The following is an 18,740-nucleotide window of genomic DNA, read 5'->3' as shown; positions in this document are numbered from 1 at the left end:
TTTAAATTGATGGCCTACATGGCAACGACAAAACAAGCAAGATGGCGGCAATCAACAGGGTTGCATCGCCAATGAACATTTGCCAAGAAAATTTAGAACTATCTAGAGAGAAACTTGACCGAAAAATACAAAAACTAAGGGGTCGGCAAAATGTTCGATCACGTATCCTTTCAATATTTGCTCATTTTCGCCGAAATCGGTCCCCATACGCAGGTGCATATTGTCAAAGTGTGATAAAGATTAGATTGGTTATAAATAAAGATATATTTCCTTGACAATAGATACAGCTTTCCTCATTGGATCCATTGAAGAAGTCAGTACCAAGATCAGCAAACTTGACCGGAAGCTCCAGAGTTACACTGAACTTGTTGTAGAAAGTAGAGCTTCGGAACATCATCCAGAATACAAACCACCGTCTAGTGCAAAAGGCAGGGAAAAATATCAAATAAAAGGTAAGCTTGAAAAGTTGCAAAAGTGAACTTGAAAATGAAGCAAGTTTTTTTTCTAAGTTAATTTTGTCTGAAAAGACCGTTAATGTTCTATAGGCTCATTGGTGAGCACAAGCTACACCATTGGCATTGTAGCAAGCATGCATAATCATGGAATTGGAATACTATCAACTGAGTTATTTCTATCATCAAATAGGGCCTACTCAGTTAGTCCTCCCTGATAATTATGACATCACAACACAAATGTGTCAACCAAATAAATATGTCATTTGTTGACTCACTATTCATTTCTTTACAGAGAGAGATGGCAAGGAACTCACGAAATTTGCTGGAATATATGCTGTCAAATCAAGTAGGTATTGCATTACTCTCTGACTCAGTCTTTTACTGCTGAAAAACTTGTGTGGTAAAAATGTCCTGTGTTTTGGGGAAAATATTCTTACAACTTGTATAAATGAAGCCATGTTTAATAAACCATTTACTGATCAATTTTTTTCAGCATTTGGTGTGGGTACCAGTGAGAGGGTCAAGAATATTTCAAAGATCAGCATGAATCCAAGCAAAACAAATGTAAGACCTTTTTCTTATTTCTAAACATACTTTGTGTGAGAAAAATTGGCATGAACTTATACTGTTGGGATTCACTTGAACAGTGCAGTAGAACCACTCTATACAGGACATGTTTGGGACTGACAAGAGTTGTTCTGGTTTATTGTATAGAAACGACTAGTCCCTTATAAAAGGGGAGTTCTACTAACAGAGTCGTCCGCTAAGGGAGGTTCCACTCTTACTTGTGCATGTATTGAATTCTATGTGTGAATATTGAAATTTCCCATGTGAGCATTATTCTTTTGCTTTTCCAGGTAAAGAGAGATTCAAACAAGCCCAAATTTGTTGAGGTAAGTAACACTGCCCTCGGAAGGCAATAAGAATTGGATTCACATCGAACACACGAAAACAGTATTTTGGTGACAGATCTGTCTTGTAGTTTCTTAGAAGTGTTACTTGTTAGAAGTGAGCTGGCCCTCCAGATGGAATGACAACTGCGCCTGGTATTTTGACCATTTGCCCTTTCTTTACATAGCTCCATCAATATCCTGGCTATGATGCGACCGAGATCACTCCTCTTCCTGATGAAGTACCAGCTGTGCAGATCTTGAGAAAGGTTTCTGATGCCCAGGTTCACCTGCTGAAGAAGGTAAAGTCATGCCAGAATATTGTCAAATTGTGGAAATACGGCGACGGATGAACACTTATATTTCTAAACTGTATAAGAGTCTCAGAAAACTGTTCTCATGTGAATTATACTGCAACAACTATTTCTTCTTTAGTAGAGAAAGACAAAAACATAGTCCATGGGCCTACAGCTTGACCTTGGAATATCATAGGCTCATGGTCTTATTTCTCTTTCCCTTTCAGCCCAGTTACAGAGTGGATTTTGACAAGTTGATGCTTTCTCAGATGTCACAAGCAATATTAGTGGTAGGTACACTTTGTCTACTGTCAGCTCTTGAGGTTAGTGAATTCTCAAATCTTGGAATGATTTTGTCACTTCAATTTATATTCTGAGTAAGAGATGTTTTAAACTGAGGTCTGTTTTTTTCACCTAATTTCATGAAGTTAACTGCTCTACTTGTTCTGAAGACATTTGTTCCAAGCCGTTTGCATATTTGCACGAAAATGATGATTTGCTTTTACTGATTTCAGGACATCTTCTGGTGGTACTTTCTGGAAAGATTCCAAGCTGACAAGGAAGCACAGAGTAAACTTTTCAACAGGGTGTCACATAATTATGTGAAGCTCCTTTTATACTGCAAAGATCCAAACTTACGGGAAGTTTTTCTCAAGGTAAGTTCTCACAAGAAATTTCAGTCCGAAAATAGCAGCAAAGCGATTGGAATAAGAATAAAAAGGTTATTGATTAACCCAGTATTGACCAGGCAAATTCAACTGACATAATATCAGTGCGATTTCTTGCTTTTTTTCTGGTCCACATCCGTGCCAAAACAATGTCACACTGGAACTTCCTTGTTCTACATGTAAGAAAAGGCAAATATTCAATGTAAATAGTAGTTTCCTGGGATTCAAATTGTGAGAGCCTTTTATAAGTTGCAGAAGAAGAAGTAACAGCTCAATCCCTTCATTTGGTTACAGGACTATGCTAACATCCTTGCTCAGGGAGTCTATGCGTCATTCTGTGAATCTTTCCCAGATTCCTACCGGCAGTTTGATGCAGATTTTAAGGAGGATCTCATCAGTCTGGTCACACAGTGGGTTGTTGGTGAGTAGTCTGAAGGTGAAATAGACGTTTTTCCAACTCTGTTTGTATTGTAAAGGGAGACTATAGGCAGGGTCTGAGGAGGCCAGATTAAGTTACACAAAGTTACTGTCTCTCAGGACTGAACAAGATATTAGTATGACATGACTTTTACAATGCAAGTGTCTTTAAAACCACTTTTGTACATTTGTAGGTTTGAAGCCAGCTCCCAGGACCTGGATGAAGTGGAATCTAGACATGTTAGAACCAGCAAACATCAAGGTTAGAGAGGAGATGTCCAAGAATAACAAAGCGGGGAAAAAGAGTGAGTGAAACCCTATCTGGCTATCCATGGCATCCAAGCGTAAATGTACCTGTGCCTTTAATCTGTTAATGCACTCACGGTAATTGGTTGTTTAGAAGTGAACCCTTACTTGTTTCATTTATTTGTTCTCTCTTATAATTCCAGTGTCTTCCATGAACTTTGACTACTTGGGTGTGCCGACTGGTCAAGGCAGCATACACAGCTCACAAACAACCCTAAATCAATCTGGATCAGTCAAGTCAAATGGTGAAGGACCCTTTGGGAAGAAAAATGGCCAAGGTCCCAGGAAGGCAAATTCAAGTAGTAATGGCAGCTCCCAGGATCTCATAGGGAAAGTTGCTGATGCTCAGGTCCCTCCGAAATCGATTCTCAAGAAATCTGGCTCAGAGAAAGACGTGAAGAAAGTTCAGCATGCCTTAGTGATGTCACCAATTGTGGAGACAAGGTTTCAGGAGCCAACACCAACTCCAACAGCAACGCCCAGCACTGCACTCTCAAGAATAGCCGGTGGGAAGAAGATTTCGCCATATTGGAATTCGGCTTTTGATCCAAAAAGAGAGGTAAAGAGAAACTAAATGGCTTTTCCTAGTTCAAAAGTTAGCTCAGACCTTGGTGACAACTAGTGTGCGATAGCCACTTGACCTGCCAGGTTTAAATTGGGTCACAGAGGGAGCAAGTTGTACCTAAAACATGTCTTTGTCAGATGTCCGATATACTAATGCAATATGTTTTGGTTTCTATTTAGTCTCATCCAGCCTGTCGAGGCCCAGAATTCATCAAATACGTGTTCAACATCCAAGGCCAGAGTCCGCTTGTTGCACATTTCCTGAAGAAGAAAAATTTGAAGTCAACAGCTGGGGTAGATGTGAAAGTGCAGCGAACAGAGATTAAAAGTTTACCATCATATCCTTTTGATGACAGATATTGATAGCGTAGTATTGATTTGATCAGAAATGCCTAAGTGACTTACCTTTTTGATTTCATCCAATCACCCCTGCTTTAAGATCAGCAATGTGCGGGTTTCTCAATAATCTGAACTTAGTTAGCCCAACATCTGGGCAGCGAGGGCTAGGCTCCATTTAGTAGGACCTCTCTATTAAGGACATCCTTGGGATTGACAAAGGCTTTCCATAATCAGTAGGTGTCCTGATTACCAAGTTATAATTTATAGACATGGCTGATTAGGGACCAAAACCACTGTTTCTTGCACGAACAGAGAGGTTGTCCTGCCAACAGAGGTGTCAGTCGGGGGATGTGCCACTGTACCTTCGCAGTAGGTTATGGTTTGATTTCCTTGACTGGCTTACATTAGAGGAGAGAACATACATGGACATCATTTCAGAAAGTTTCAAGAAAGTAAAAAACAGGAGCAAAGAATGCCAAGAGTAAGTGTCATTACTTCCTGAAGGTGGGGTGTGGTCAGAGCTGCCAACCCTCCATGATGGCTATCGCTCAAGACGGTTTCCAAAAATGTCTTTTGTATACCGTCTGTTTGGTATCACTTACTTATTCTAGGACATAAGTGAAGGCCGAGCTTTAACTATAGATTTTGACAGGAAGACATGTGGTCTTGGTTGCACTACCTTCAGAAGTGTATTTTTTCATTGTTCCAGGTTGTTTGAGAGAGGTCGGAAAGGAAGAGGAGAATTCATCAAAAAACTTCAAGAAGAACAGAAACTTATCCTTGACAGACAAGCAGCCCTGTTGTCAAATCCCAGAGAAATAAAACGGCTCAGTAATCTCATTATTTTGGAGCATAGAGTAAGTAGTGTTCCACTCCAGTTCGGGCTTGGGTGCAGCCACAATCCCTTGCCATTTGTGTCTCTCCTCCATTGTCCTTCGTCTCTCTGGGGTGTTCCATTTGAGCCATAGGGACCTCTCCTCAGTCTATTTCCTCCATGTTGCTTATTGTGTCTGCTGCAATGTGATCATGTGTACATGGGCACTGTGAGAAGTTATTTTTTGGCTGTCTATTTTCAGAAAGATCAAGATTCAATCACAGCTGGTGCTAGTGCTGCCATGGACGCTGCTCTTCGAGCTACGACTACAGAATAAAAATGAGCTGTGGACAATGTATATTTTCTCTGTGAATACATGTAAGATTGTGATGAACATTATAGGATTTTTTGCATAAATATCAAAGTGAAATTGATAAGTAATAAGTGATTGAGAGTGAATTTCTACACTCAGTCTCGATTATCCATTCGATATGTGTCCAAGAATTTAACAATCAGTGTTCAGAATGTTGTTGTTACATGTACATGTGTCCATGTATCATCCCAGATGAGGTTGCTTATGTTGTAAGTGAGTGATTGCCAAATGGCTGTGATATGAATATTAATTCTTGCCATTCAAGATTATGTAAATAGAAGGTATTGATAATGTATTTGAGGTACAATGTATAATAATGTGTCGTGTATTGTACAGTGTATTGAACATGTTTCGTTGAGAAATAAATATTTTGTTGAGACTTTTGAAGCAGAACTTTGTCTTGATCATGGCTTTCTGTTGAATACATATATGTAAGGGTGCCTTGATAGGGCTCCTTTTCCTGACAAGCCCAACATCTGAGAGAATGTTTCAGAATCAAGTGGAGTGCATGGAGTGGAAGCATTCCAGGCATGGACTTCATTCATCCATGCCGCCCCAGATGTGGATAACTCAAAGAACATTTGACTCTCTAAAGCGTCAACATGGATCAATCGATTGCGCACTTTGTCACCGCTCGGTCTCAACATCAATGACAAGTCCAGGTAATTGGAAGCCAGCACTAGCTAGCGTATCTACCATAACATCGAAGAACTGATCACAGTGCAGATGATGTGATCGCCCTTTCCCGGCCAGGTGCCGACCAAAACTATCCTTATAGCAGAAGCAGACCGTTGATAACATTATGAATGCATCCTACCAAGGATGGTTTTGTGCTACATTAAATACGCTGGTGAAGACAACTGCATTGTGTGATTGGATCGAGATGCTTCCATTCGACATGTGTAAAAGCCGCCTCGACTAACAAAGGCAGTTGTCTCAGGTCAGGCTGTCCTTGTCTTCCACACAGGCAGTTTGTAAGGGTGTAGATTGTAAGGGTGGCAACTGGCCAGACGTCTTCTCAGGCACGAGGTGTCTCATAGCATGTGGACTGGTGTTCCTAGCAGCAATACAGACGATGTCAAATGTATCCATTCATCAGTCCTACATTCATATCCCCACATCACAACACATCAAGACATGCCAGCATAATACACAAACAGCAAAGACAAGTACATGTATTTGTATCATAAATTATTTATTTTTATGTTCATTTCCTTATAAAAATATTTACATAATACACATAAATATATACATTACCAACTGGGTATCAATCAAACAACTGCTTGGTCCTCCAACAGTACCATAATCATTCTAACAATGCTAGGATATCGAGTGAACAAGCCACTACTACACTGTACTCAGGCTGTCACAGCAGCCTCTGCTTACAATACAAGATCGTTCCTTTCCTTGATCAGATGGCTACACCACTAAAAGTAACCTACCAGTTGTATACGGGTACCTTCAAACTGAGATAAAAGTCTCCTCTTTGTCCTCATTTACAAATAATTTTCGCCATCAAGAGTGTACAAACATGCATAAAATAACACCTCAGGTATCGTTAAAAACACTTTGATCTAATCTAGTGAAGTAAAAGTAAAAGGCCACTGCCCCATATAGATCGATAGTAAATCAATTGTGAAAGTTTAGGATACAACTTCCGTAAAATTGTTAATTTTGCCAACACCTTTTTGATGTAGGCGCACCAGAAGGTCTACAGAAGCTTCTACTTGAACTATGGAATACAAAATGGTTCAGAGCAACCCAGCTCCTTCAGCACGTTTTCAATATGTACATTCATCTGAAGAAGTGTCTGGTTTTCTCTCAAATATTATGACAAAAATTTAAAATAAATGCTGTGACCAAACAAATCTGGCCTCTGTACACGAGTAGTTTCATTTCCATCCTTTAAGGGCACAAACTAAGAAGGATGTCTACATTGAATGTTTCTTTAAAAGTATTTGCACAAGTCCTTTAAATAACAAATGCTCTTGGTGATCCCCGAGTCAAGACTAGAGTTGAGATTGCTAGCAGTATCCACATAAGATCTCACGTTTATGCGTCTCGTAAACATCGGTCATCTTTGGCATTTCGATATTTGCATCTAACACCTGGAAAAAAGAGTGGGAGGTCAGGTTTAAGAAGAACAGTGGAAAGACACAACTCTGTTCAAATATGCCCAGTGGTGGTCTGAATTATGTTCTTGTCTCCAAATCATGACTTTGATGCCTGATAATAGTTGTTAACACTGAAAGTACTCACTAAGACAGGCGCTGGCAGTTTTCCAAGTGACTGTTCTATCAACCATTTCTCATGGAGGTCGTGTAATTCCTTGATAAACGACAAGGGTACTGTTGATTCTTCTTTCCGAGCTCGTTGTTTTATTCTTTCATAACACGTCTCTGGATCAGCTTTCAAGTATACTAAAAGAAACAGAGGGATTCTCAGGTACATGTAAAAGGCTGGTGAAGAATGGACAAGTGGGTTGAGTAATCGAAATAGCTTCAACCCAAAAACAAGGATTCTTCATCAATCCTGGCAAAATGGTAGTGGTAGCAATCACACAAATTATGCAACTAAACCACTAATGGAAAAACATGTACATGTAATTCATCCCCCAATTTGAAAACTCATTAAAGAATTACAATTACAGTCATCAAGGGCACATAAGAGTATTTCTATAAGTATAACTTTAGGAGTTTGTTTTTTGTAAAGTTCTTACCAAAAAGGTCCACTTTCACATCCTGGTTAGCAATGATCCATTCATACCATTCTGAGAGGACAGAATACTCAAGTCCTGTGATGCAACCACTGAAAAATAAAGGACAGCAGATATGAGTGATGATATGGCGTCACACACACAACAAGGGTCATTATTTGGGCCCGTGGTTCCCTTGAGTTCTGGTTGTTGCTTTCGTCCCTGGTACAGTTGAACTGTGCTTAGATGATTGATACTAAAGTGTGCGAGATGAATGACAACAATGCTGTTTAGCTTCTTATGCAAGTTGCAATCAATCCTCCTTGTAAGTGACAAGCAGTGCGCAGTGCGCAGTGAGACAACCAGTACAACATCGAGGTTTGAAAGATACATTGTATTGTGTAAACAGTGTAACAAGGTTACTTACGATCTGTAGTTGTTTTCAACGAACACATGTCTTGTGCTGTAGAGAGAGCGTTCTAACATCTTCACACTCTTCCTCTGCAAATAACAATGAAAATATAAGTAAGTCTCTTACAATATTTTACTAATTCTGTTTTCAATGGGAGTTACCGTATTTTCCGGATTATCCCCCGCACTGCCCTATGACCCGCACCCCCTTTGACCATTACCTAAAGCCACGCAAGACCCGCACCTGATTATGACCCGCACTGCTCCAAGACCCGCATTCTCCAAAAATAGTAAGCCATTCATTGATGTTGACATCCTAGAACCGCCATGTTTTTTCTAATTGTTAACCAAAGTGGATCAATTCCAGCATGGCCGTAACTTGTTTTGAAGTGAAGGGCCGTCTCAAAACTCAATATTATGCATTGGTAGGAAAATAGAAAAAGAATCGGCGTTTATATTATGATGTGTACGACGACCATACCTTCACCAAGTGGAGTCTGAAAAAGACATGTCTGAAAAATGTACAGATTATGCCCTATAACAAAACATTATGACATTATACCAGTATACCTACCACAACATCGCTTATGAGATGCCCCAAATAAGACTGTTTTCCCTAGCGGAGACATCACAAACTATGCGATCATGGCGGAAATATTGGTTGAAAACAATGCAAAAACGATGGACATAAATCCTTATCAAGTAACCAGTTTGGTCCCCTTTTTTTTCTTTGGGGTTGGGGCTTATCCCTCTCAGAATCCACGCAAGACCCGCAACTTTGTATTACCCGCACCCCCACTTTTTGGGCCTGTTTGAGGGCAAAAAGCCGCGGGTCATACGCCGGAAAATACGGTATATTGATAAAGACAGTTTTTCACCTTAGACTAGTGCACATATACATGTATCATCTTGATTATTCTGTGGGAAAATTGTACATTGTGTTTGTAATGACTGTTGAGCTACAATACATGTAGTAAATTCCATCAGTTTAGGTTCTTGTCGGAAACAGAATGCCACATTCTTTGACTGAGACTGAAACACCAACTGAACGGGCACTTTGTATTTTGATTTTGATGCTCACCGTCTTCTTCAGATGCATCTTCAACCTTGTCAACTGAGCGTAGTTGTTGAAAGAGAATGTCCACCTGGCAGTATCTTTGTAAAGCAGCTCCAAGGCATTGTGACCTTTCAAGTTGGTCCACTGATCAACAGGTTCCTGTATTGCCTCTACAAAAGGCGAGTCTTTGAAGTACTTGAGAAGGGTTGACTTGCCACTACCGATATTGCCCTCAACTGAAACCTGGAAATATTGAGTCAGTGATTACTGCAAGTGAAATTTCTGATACTAGTGGTTGTTGCATGAACATGAGAAAGGACACCCAGCTCATCACAGAAAGAATTGTATATATTTCATATTGACTGGCGTAATCAGAAATAGCCTTCACTACTTTAACAATCACATGACACCGCAATGGTTTTTCCGTCAGTGCCAGTGGTACGGTGTGGGGTGAACATTTATACTCATTACATTAGTCATCATGTACTATTACTAAACTTACTGTGAACTTTGACTGGCGTGGCTTTGTGATTTGTCGTAGCAATGCGAGACAATCTGAAAAATAAGCATGCAAGTCTAAAGATATTGAATGATTGAAAGAAGCCCCCGAGTGTTGCCTTGAAAATTTGGGATGTAGCCTAGCCTAGTACTAGTAGTAGTACATAGGCCTAGGCCTACATGGGCCCACTCGCCCAGGTTGAGCTTTCAGGCTCTGTCGTTCTCCATCACTCACTTGGTAGCTTGCCTTAATACCATCTCATGATCTCCATGTACACATGCTTCCATGTATGTATGTAGTGTACTCAGTACTGTAAGTGTAATGTAGCTGGGAGCTGCACCATACATGCATAACATAAACCACACAGTGTGGCGCGCGGTGTGGCTTCATACAACGTTAGTTTTCGTGAGCCTACCTGGAAAATATCGACTCCCGACAAACTCTGAAGCCCCTGTAAGATTCATACATGCTCTCCGAAACAACGACATGAACGCTTGAGAAATTCATTCAAATAACAGCAAAATCGAGCTGAGCTTGCTATTAAATTCTGAACATGGCGCTTCTTCTTCGTCGCCTCCACAAAACAACGAATAAACAGTCTTGACACAAACAGGCGCCGATTTCAAAAATATAAATCGATATCTTACCAGCATCATCCCATTTGCGGTCGCTACAGATTCCGATCATCTTGGTAATGTTAAAATGGTGCGAATATATAAGAAATAAACTAAAAATCAGTAATCCCGGTAAAACTTCTCGATCTACAAAGCTCAAGCTCTTTCCAAATAATGCTCCAACCGATTGAATACTGCGCCAAATTTTGAGCGTCATCTGACATCACTCGCGCCAAATGTCAACGTTTTTGATTGGCCAAAAGTTGCCATCTAAAAAGGGAAACCCATTGGTCTCACTAGCCAGTGCGGAGGCCAAGCATACCTGCCTCCAAAAATGACGCGACGTCATTTCATGCATACCCCAGTTCCAGCGGCTGTAGACTTGGCAGTACCTTACTCTCACACAAACCTATACATTTCTGAATAGCTTGTCACTTCTAGAATACATCTGGCCTAGTTTCAACGTCGTCTAGACATACAGTCATGCATAGACTGATGCAACACAATGCATGAGGTACCCTGTATGTTAACGCTAATTTGAAAAATTTCACCTTTATGCCTTATAACTTCAAGATTATCAAGGATGGTGAAAAAAAAATTTCATACACATCTACTAATCACCTTTAGAAAGCCAACTGTCAACTTTTTCAATCTTTTATATAAAAACAGGGCGTCGTTGCGGCTTTTGTTTGAGTTTTTTGCCCTCGAACTTTTTACTTTGAGAACATGTGCAATGTCACAGGAACCAGTCTCCGTCAACTTCCTGTTGAGCTATAAATAGCATGCAGGGCCTGCTCACCGCGTAAGTGCACAGAAGAAGCTGGGTTCCTCAAATAATCATCAGAGCTACCCCTTCACAAAATACCTCGGACATTTACATTTGAACAAGTACCAATAGAGATAGAGTAGGCCCATCTGTATCCATGGTAATCGCCCGAGATTTAAGAACTACAATCCCGACCTGATCACCACTGGCTAGTGAGACCATTTGACCTACTACACGGACACGGGTGGTTAAAAGGAACTTGTGATCTCGGATACAACTACGATACGATAGAACCCAGCTTAGAGCGATTATACGTAACTGCTTGCATTTTTAACACGACTTGGAATCGCAACTGCTGAACTGACCCCGATGCTGTAAACCCAGTCAGGTGCCGTGGCTACTCCCATGTGCTACTCCACGAGAGAGCACCCATGTTGAGTGGAATTTAGCATTAGGTCTTTATATAGGAGTCTCACATCAATACGAAAGAACTGACCGACAAGGCTCATGGCAAATTTTCAATACAGGTAGCTGCCTAAATTAATCAATCCGAAGGGGGATTCTTTGACAAACCGAATAGTCCACTCGTGCAATCAAATTGTAAGCGTCGGCTACTTCAAACTGCCTTATATCATGTTTAGTACTAGTCTCACTGTTTGTCCGCCGTCGTGTTGAAAAATGTTGTTCAAAAATCAAAACCACACCCAACCACGTGGAAATGTCAGCAGCCCATTGATTATGTTTGTAAACCTATTGAGGTTATAAGTATTTTTCCTTTTGATGCCCCTGTCGCTTTATTTATGCGATCAATGATATTTTTTTACCCCGGATAAAAGCATTCTCGAATACTAGAGTCAGTCGTATAAATGCTCCTCCCCTCGCACACGTTATAAGCCCATAGTGCACACTGACTCTCAAGAATAATGCATGGCGACGCGTCGACTTTCGCGTCAAGGTATTTTACACCAGAATCAGACAATGGATATCACTTGTTTTTACAAAGAGACAATTTGAACCATCATTATATCGATCGGCAATCAAGGGCGTTGTTTCTCATGCTTTCTGGTTCACACCCATCGCAGTCGAACTTTTTGTCCTTTTTGTACAGTGTAGACTACAAGAAATGAACGCGATGAAACATTTTAGCTGATGACGCTAAATTAGTAAGCTTGTAAGGGAAGAGAATCGCACTGCTTGCAACACGCAAAGCAAAAGCTTACATAATTGTTGGTCCAGTTGGTGCACTGTCTGTTTAAAACTTCTGGGCTGATAAAAGTCAGATCTAATAGGGGCATGCACGGTCATCTTAATATTCAGGGTTTTTCGCTCCGACTCCTATATCATTAAAGTAGGCCTACATTCAAATTCCTTCGAACAACCTGATGCGCCAGAAGTGGCGAAATCAATACCTGCAGGTGAGTTCTAACTGCCAGGCATGACTTCATCTGCAGAATCTGACAAGACTCCAAAATCATTGGAGTGGCACCCCCATATTAACACTGATTGATATCATCTGTCAAACCTGCTGATATCGTTCCACACATTGAAATCTGCCAAAATCTGTCGAATTTTATAGCCTTAACAACCAATAACGTAAATGGTATCTTTTACTCTTGCCACCCAGCGCCACCAGCGCCTACGCATATGGCTGGCGGGAGTGGACAAATATCTGAATTAAGGGTCGGGATAAATCAGATTTATACCACGACTATATTCATAATAGTAGACAGCCAATCAGAACCCCGCATTTCATGAATTATGGTGACCATTAAATCTGAATTATACCACGACATAAATGAATCAACCCACGACTATAATCGTTTTAGACCCACGACTATATTCGTAATAGCAGACAGCCAATCAGAGAGCCGAATTTATGGACGGAAGTGCGATTTATGGACGCCGGAAGTGCGATATATGGACGCCGGAAGTGCTATTTATGGACGCCGGATGTTAGAGATCCGATGTTTTGATTGGTTGATTTATGGTGCACCACAATTCTGATTTACTTCCGTCCTCCATAAATGACACTTCCGTCCACAATTCCTATTTATGCCGCGGCATAATTCACGAAATCCGAGGTTTTGATTGGTCGATTTATGGTGCACCACAATTCCTATTTATGCCGTGGCATAATTCTGAATTCTGTCCACTCGCGCCAGCCATATACGCGGAATCCTGCTCTATACCTGTCTCCTCGTATCGTTCTTCGCCCACGCGCTTACCATCTATACTTAGCAAATCCGTCTAGACGCACAGCCTAATAAAACCCTGACTCTCACATCCATACGTCTACACAAATCTGCTGTTCACTAATATGAATTAATTCTGGCATATTTAATACTAGACTCGCATTTCATCCCGTTTCCGCTCATATCTGATAAAGCTTTGCATGCACCATGCAGTGTTAAACACCTACTGATGGCTATACGTAGAAACATACAACACGGTCTACTGACTCCCGACTCTATGAGATTGAACGCCTTGCCATATATGGAAATACACTTGTCCTTATATGGTAGAATTTCGGAGTCGCTGGAACCTTCCACCACAAATCATCCATACGACACATAAAACCACTGTTCGCCTATGGGCGGTGTCATTAGTAAGGCTGAGCGTTCCACACAAGCATCGATCGTCTGCATTCTCATAATATCGGCTGCTGGTAGAACGAAAAAGCAATATGTGCGACGACGATGTTGCTGGATTGGTGATTGACAATGGATCTGGGATGTGTAAAGCCGGATTCGCTGGGGATGATGCCCCTCGTGCTGTATTCCCTTCAATTGTCGGACGACCACGACATCAGGTAAGGATATTTCATCATTTTCTCAGCCCTTGCACAAAATCATACTGCACCAAAGCAATGTATTTACTAGCAATGTGCATGTACTAGCAAAAGGCTTACGTCGGCTTGACGCGAACATTTTAAGTTACATAAACTGCTTCTCTGAAATGTACTGCATCTTTCGTTGAAGACGAATTTGTCCCTTCCAACAAATTGAAATGCAAAAGGACCATTTTTCAGCACCAGCTCTGTCACTTTAGAGCTGATGCGGGAAAGCATGCGAAAGCAGTTACAAGCAAGTTTTCTTTTCGCTAACTCACTCCGTTTCTCAAAAATGCCCTGCTTGAAGAAGCTTTGTCGTCAGAAATGGATTTTCTGAGACAAAAAATACTCCATCCAGTGGCTTTACCCAAGCAACACCGATGGCTGCCATCTTGCAAAAACGCCGGCCGGCTTATTCGAATGGTCGGTTAGTGGTTGATGTATGGACATTTCCTATACGGGCACGCGCATTTGCTTATTCTTTAGTGTATATTGCTTTGAGAAAACTAGTTATTTCATTTGAAATGTGTGGTCCCTTCATGGCGAAATTGTCTCTTGAAGATGGGTGACAGATCTATATTCGCTATGCAGAATGAGCTATGTGACTTTTACATTGAAATTTCCATGCTGTGATCGTCGTCGGGTAGCCTATTAGCGATGCATGCTAGTGGAACCTCCGTCATCGGATACCATCAAGCAGGCCGCCCTCTCAGTCTATGAATTGAAACGCTTACAAAACTGCTATTTTCAACTCAACATTAGTTGTGTTTTCAATTATTGATGCTCAAGGCTAGGGCGTTTTTGCTAACATAAATTTGCTGGGAATCGTTACCATATAAGGCAACAACCATGCGCTAGCGTCCACATGCTGGTGTAGCTATAGTGCTGAAGTGGTAGGATAACCGCGGTTGACTCATATTACGTGGATAGAATGCCAATAAACCACTTGGCGCCTTGGAGCATCCTGATGTTTTCACTTGGTTGTTTTCAATTGCAATTTGAAAGCAACAATACTGATGCAAATTACCTCCTGTATGTTTCAGCTCACACTCGTAGATATATCATCATGACCGCCACGGTTTTTTGCATCAAGGTTCAGGATGACTTTTATATATTTGATTTTTCCACAGCCATGAACCACACGTACCACAGGTATATAAAAGCGATGCATTGGGGGCATACATCTCCAAATCATTAGATTTCATTGCCAAAACCTCCTTGCTATATAGTTGGCCCATAATGTTCAGTATGAAGCTCAACTCAGATGATACTTTAAATATACATGAATACCTCACCCTTCGCCTGAATGAGACAACATGATTCTCTATGAGGCAACTTGCTGATGGTTGTTAATCAGATCGATTGAACGGGTGTTTATACGTGAATGTTTGTATGGCAAGTGATATGATTGATTCTGCGGTCGATAAATCCGGATTGCCCACTTCATGATCGGATTTAGGCACAATCTCTGGATGACAAACAATAGTCAAAAACGTCTCGATGTTCTAAAGGAGTATGACTCTATCCTAAACAATGAGCGGATATCTCGTACATTCTCCACACTCCTCTGGTCCTTCGAGCACTCTCAGTATCCTTCTTACCACAACCGATGATGTATGGAACTTCTTCCTCCAGAAATCGATCGATATTCTGGCACTCTCGCCATCGAGCTTACTTCGCAAAATGTGAATCGAGGGCGTTACCTCAGATTACCATCTATATATATACGTCATATCGAGAGGCGGAGGAGTATTGAAAACCACTGATGCCAGGATGCAGATAACAGGAAGGGTTCAGAAGAAAAGGATGCATGAATCCCACACCCATGATCCAACCACTGTTACCAAAAATGTCACATCAAAACATATGACCTTCAGAGGAGCGCCACTTCAGGAATATCCTCCAGCAATATCAGTCAGGGTGATCTAAATGTATAGTTATCCCACATGAGAGATTGGTAGATTTGAGATCTGCATGGTACTCAGCTAATTTAGTCTATCCTTTTATGTCTTTTCAGGGTGTCATGGTCGGCATGGGACAGAAGGACAGCTACGTCGGCGATGAGGCCCAGAGCAAGAGAGGTATCCTCACCTTGAAGTATCCCATCGAGCACGGCATCGTCACAAACTGGGACGATATGGAGAAGATCTGGCATCACACCTTCTACAACGAGCTCCGAGTCGCCCCTGAGGAGCACCCAGTCCTGCTGACCGAGGCTCCCCTCAACCCCAAGGCCAACAGGGAAAAGATGACACAGATCATGTTCGAGACCTTTAATACACCCGCCATGTACGTGGCCATCCAGGCTGTGCTTTCCTTGTACGCCTCTGGTCGTACCACTGGGATTGTTCTCGACTCTGGTGATGGTGTCACTCACACTGTCCCAATCTATGAAGGCTATGCCCTTCCCCACGCCATACTCCGCTTGGACTTGGCAGGTCGTGATCTTACTGATTATCTCATGAAGATTCTGACCGAGCGTGGTTACTCATTCACCACAACCGCCGAGAGAGAAATCGTGCGTGACATTAAAGAAAAACTGTGCTACGTGGCATTGGATTTCGAACAAGAGATGCAGACAGCAGCTTCGTCGAGTTCCCTTGAGAAGAGTTATGAGTTACCGGACGGGCAAGTGATAACCATCGGCAACGAGAGGTTCAGGTGCCCCGAGGCGCTGTACCAACCGAGCTTCTTGGGAATGGAGTCCGCAGGAATCCATGAGACGACGTACAATAGCATCATGAAGTGTGACGTCGACATCAGAAAGGACTTGTATGCTAATTCTGTGTTATCTGGCGGTACCACCATGTACCCTGGCATTGCCGATCGTATGCAGAAGGAGATTTCGGCACTGGCACCAAGCACTATGAAAATTAAGATCATTGCTCCACCAGAGAGGAAATACTCCGTTTGGATTGGTGGTTCCATCTTGGCGTCTTTATCCACCTTCCAACAGATGTGGATCAGCAAACAGGAATACGACGAATCTGGTCCCTCAATTGTTCACAGGAAGTGTTTCTAAACTCGCATAATATGCACTCAGTAACTTTGGGCACGTCATCCTGGTCACTAAGGGCCGGGGAAGGATTGATGTGAAAACAGTACCGTCATTTGATATGCATATCGAAGTAATGCAGCCATTTTTATCTAAAGCAACACCAGCGACAAATTTGTTGCGATGTGCGGAGGTAAAGATTGCTCGTCTTCGGGTAAAACTAGTTAATCGCTTCAGGCGAGCTCTAAGGCGGATCTTATTGACGTTAGACGTACAGATAAACTGGAGCTCTTTCAAGGTTAAACAGTACTCATCACGTTGCCCAATCGAATGAATATACCGTTTACTGACCACAATAAACTCGCCCGAATCTTTCCTCTAACGAATTTTAGAGGGGTGTTATACACTTCTTACACCCCTCAGATTCACTAATTCATGAAAGATCGATCTCAATTGCATGGGCGCCGTGCTCAACCGATAGGCCATACGGGCACCATGCGCTCTCGCAAGTTCAAGTCACCACAAGGGTGCGATAGAGAAGCTATGGGACTGTTGGGCCTGCCGGTGATGAAGAAACTGTAGTCCCCCCGGAAAATAGTCCTATATCCTGTTGTTTGTTGACGAAAAAAGCTACTGACACTACAGACAAAGAAAACAATGAGGAAATTCGGACTTTCTCCACGGTTACTCGCATATCTTTCACACCGTCGTTTTGGCTTTTACACTTGTCGTACGAAACGTGATTGCTGCGAGGACGCCTATATACATTTCATGAAACCATTTATTCTATACGCATGCACTAGCAAGTTATTGAAACATCATCCGTCTTGTGATAGTAAATGCCTGTACGTGCAACTGATGTTATATATTTTTGTATAAAATAAAATGTCGCAAGAGTAAAGACAAAAGGTCGTTTATTTTTTGCTGCTCCAAAGATCCCGTGTGGTATGTTTTACTCATTCCGCGGACAGAGGCCAGTTTTGGCATTCATAAATTTCGGCCTTTTTCTATCAATCTTGTAAGAAGTACGAGTTCATATGGGTAAACTGTCTATCCTATACGACAGGTACACTGTTCCGATACCGAATTCGAATGAGGACGCCCCACATGCTAGCAAAATGCTAGAAGTTATGACTGCGGATAGGTTGGCCAATTCGACCAATTTTACGTTGGTCCACGACCGATGTCCTTTTTGACTAGGAAACTTGTCAGCTGACCAAACAGTTATCAACCTATCGATTACCTTGGTCTACATGGCTTACTAGACTAGTCAACTGACCAATTTGCTTGGCCAACTTGACTTGGCAACACTTTTGGTCGTAAGATCAATGGAAGTAAATCGTTCTTTACGCGTTCTACCAAGTGAATGGAATCGAGGACCATTATTTTATGATTTTGACATAGAAGGAGTAGTTGCACCACACCCCTTCCAGCGGGGATGTCGCCGAAGTTGTATATTCCATCATAATGCATATGCCTGGGTGAGAATCGTTGTTGCACTAAAAGATGAAACCCTCTCTTTACCACTCCCATTGCAATATGAAGATGGAGCGATCGAAGTGCCTCTTACCCACCTTACGGTGCCTGAAACTATATGGATACGGTGAGCTCTAGAATACGCTGATGAACTCGGCACTGTGCATGTTCTGGAACATAATCTGACGTTGTCACATTGTCAAGGGTTTGATATTGACTGATTGATGATGGTATGTTGACGGCGATTACCTTACACTTCCGGCCGGGTGTCATCA

At 41.8% G+C, this 18,740-nt stretch overlaps 3 protein-coding genes across 4 annotated transcripts; 2 read left to right on the top strand and 1 right to left on the bottom strand.

Moving 5' to 3' along the window:
• Positions 1-41: 41 nt before the first annotated feature.
• Positions 42-5,508, top strand: LOC135497792 (protein FAM227B-like). The gene is made up of 15 exons (XM_064787706.1): positions 42-162; positions 288-452; positions 748-801; positions 949-1,019; positions 1,313-1,348; positions 1,534-1,647; positions 1,869-1,931; positions 2,157-2,297; positions 2,604-2,730; positions 2,921-3,031; positions 3,176-3,591; positions 3,777-3,936; positions 4,341-4,416; positions 4,645-4,792; positions 5,012-5,508. The coding sequence occupies exons 1-15, from the start codon at positions 42-44 to the stop codon at positions 5,084-5,086; spliced, it is 1,878 nt and encodes a 625-aa protein (XP_064643776.1). The 3' UTR covers positions 5,087-5,508.
• An 826-nt stretch (positions 5,509-6,334) lies between these two features.
• Positions 6,335-10,548, bottom strand: LOC135497786 (thymidine kinase 2, mitochondrial-like). 2 transcript variants are annotated; one of them, XM_064787690.1, is made up of 7 exons: positions 10,432-10,548; positions 9,788-9,840; positions 9,310-9,528; positions 8,245-8,318; positions 7,842-7,930; positions 7,382-7,542; positions 6,335-7,230 (listed from the first exon to the last, which is right to left on the bottom strand). In XM_064787690.1, exons 1-7 carry the CDS (start codon positions 10,469-10,471, stop codon positions 7,147-7,149), a joined length of 720 nt encoding a protein of 239 aa, XP_064643760.1. In that variant the 5' UTR covers positions 10,472-10,548; the 3' UTR covers positions 6,335-7,146. The 2 variants fall into 2 exon arrangements, with proteins under 2 accessions (XP_064643760.1, XP_064643750.1); XM_064787680.1 differs by lacking the exon at positions 10,432-10,548 and adding an exon at positions 10,200-10,373.
• A 3,108-nt stretch (positions 10,549-13,656) lies between these two features.
• LOC135484479 (actin-2) lies at positions 13,657-17,895 on the top strand. The gene is made up of 2 exons (XM_064766004.1): positions 13,657-13,973; positions 16,012-17,895. Exons 1-2 carry the CDS (start codon positions 13,848-13,850, stop codon positions 17,014-17,016), a joined length of 1,131 nt encoding a protein of 376 aa, XP_064622074.1. The 5' UTR covers positions 13,657-13,847; the 3' UTR covers positions 17,017-17,895.
• The last annotated feature ends 845 nt before the right edge of the window (positions 17,896-18,740 follow it).

Source organism: Lineus longissimus, chromosome 1 (assembly GCF_910592395.1).
Source record: "Lineus longissimus chromosome 1, tnLinLong1.2, whole genome shotgun sequence".
NCBI lineage: Eukaryota > Metazoa > Nemertea > Pilidiophora > Heteronemertea > Lineidae > Lineus > Lineus longissimus.
This window is presented reverse-complemented; position numbering and strand designations above follow the sequence as displayed.

Bases quoted from the DNA above. Each gene is read 5' to 3' on its own strand.
- LOC135497792 (XM_064787706.1), top strand. From the start codon at position 42: ATGGCGGCAATCAACAGGGTTGCATCGCCAATGAACATTTGCCAAGAA. The intron at 802-948 runs GTAGGTATTGCA...AATTTTTTTCAG, and splicing joins AATATATGCTGTCAAATCAA to CATTTGGTGTGGGTACCAGT. The intron at 1,020-1,312 runs GTAAGACCTTTT...TTGCTTTTCCAG, and splicing joins TGAATCCAAGCAAAACAAAT to GTAAAGAGAGATTCAAACAA.
- LOC135497786 (XM_064787680.1), bottom strand. From the start codon at position 10,272: ATGTCGTTGTTTCGGAGAGCATGTATGAATCTTACAGGGGCTTCAGAG. The intron at 9,529-9,787 runs GTAAGTTTAGTA...CAATATTTCCAG, and splicing joins CACGCCAGTCAAAGTTCACA to GTTTCAGTTGAGGGCAATAT. The intron at 7,931-8,244 runs GTAAGTAACCTT...TTTATTTTTCAG, and splicing joins GTTGAAAACAACTACAGATC to TGGTTGCATCACAGGACTTG.
- LOC135484479 (XM_064766004.1), top strand. From the start codon at position 13,848: ATGTGCGACGACGATGTTGCTGGATTGGTGATTGACAATGGATCTGGG. The intron at 13,974-16,011 runs GTAAGGATATTT...ATGTCTTTTCAG, and splicing joins TCGGACGACCACGACATCAG to GGTGTCATGGTCGGCATGGG.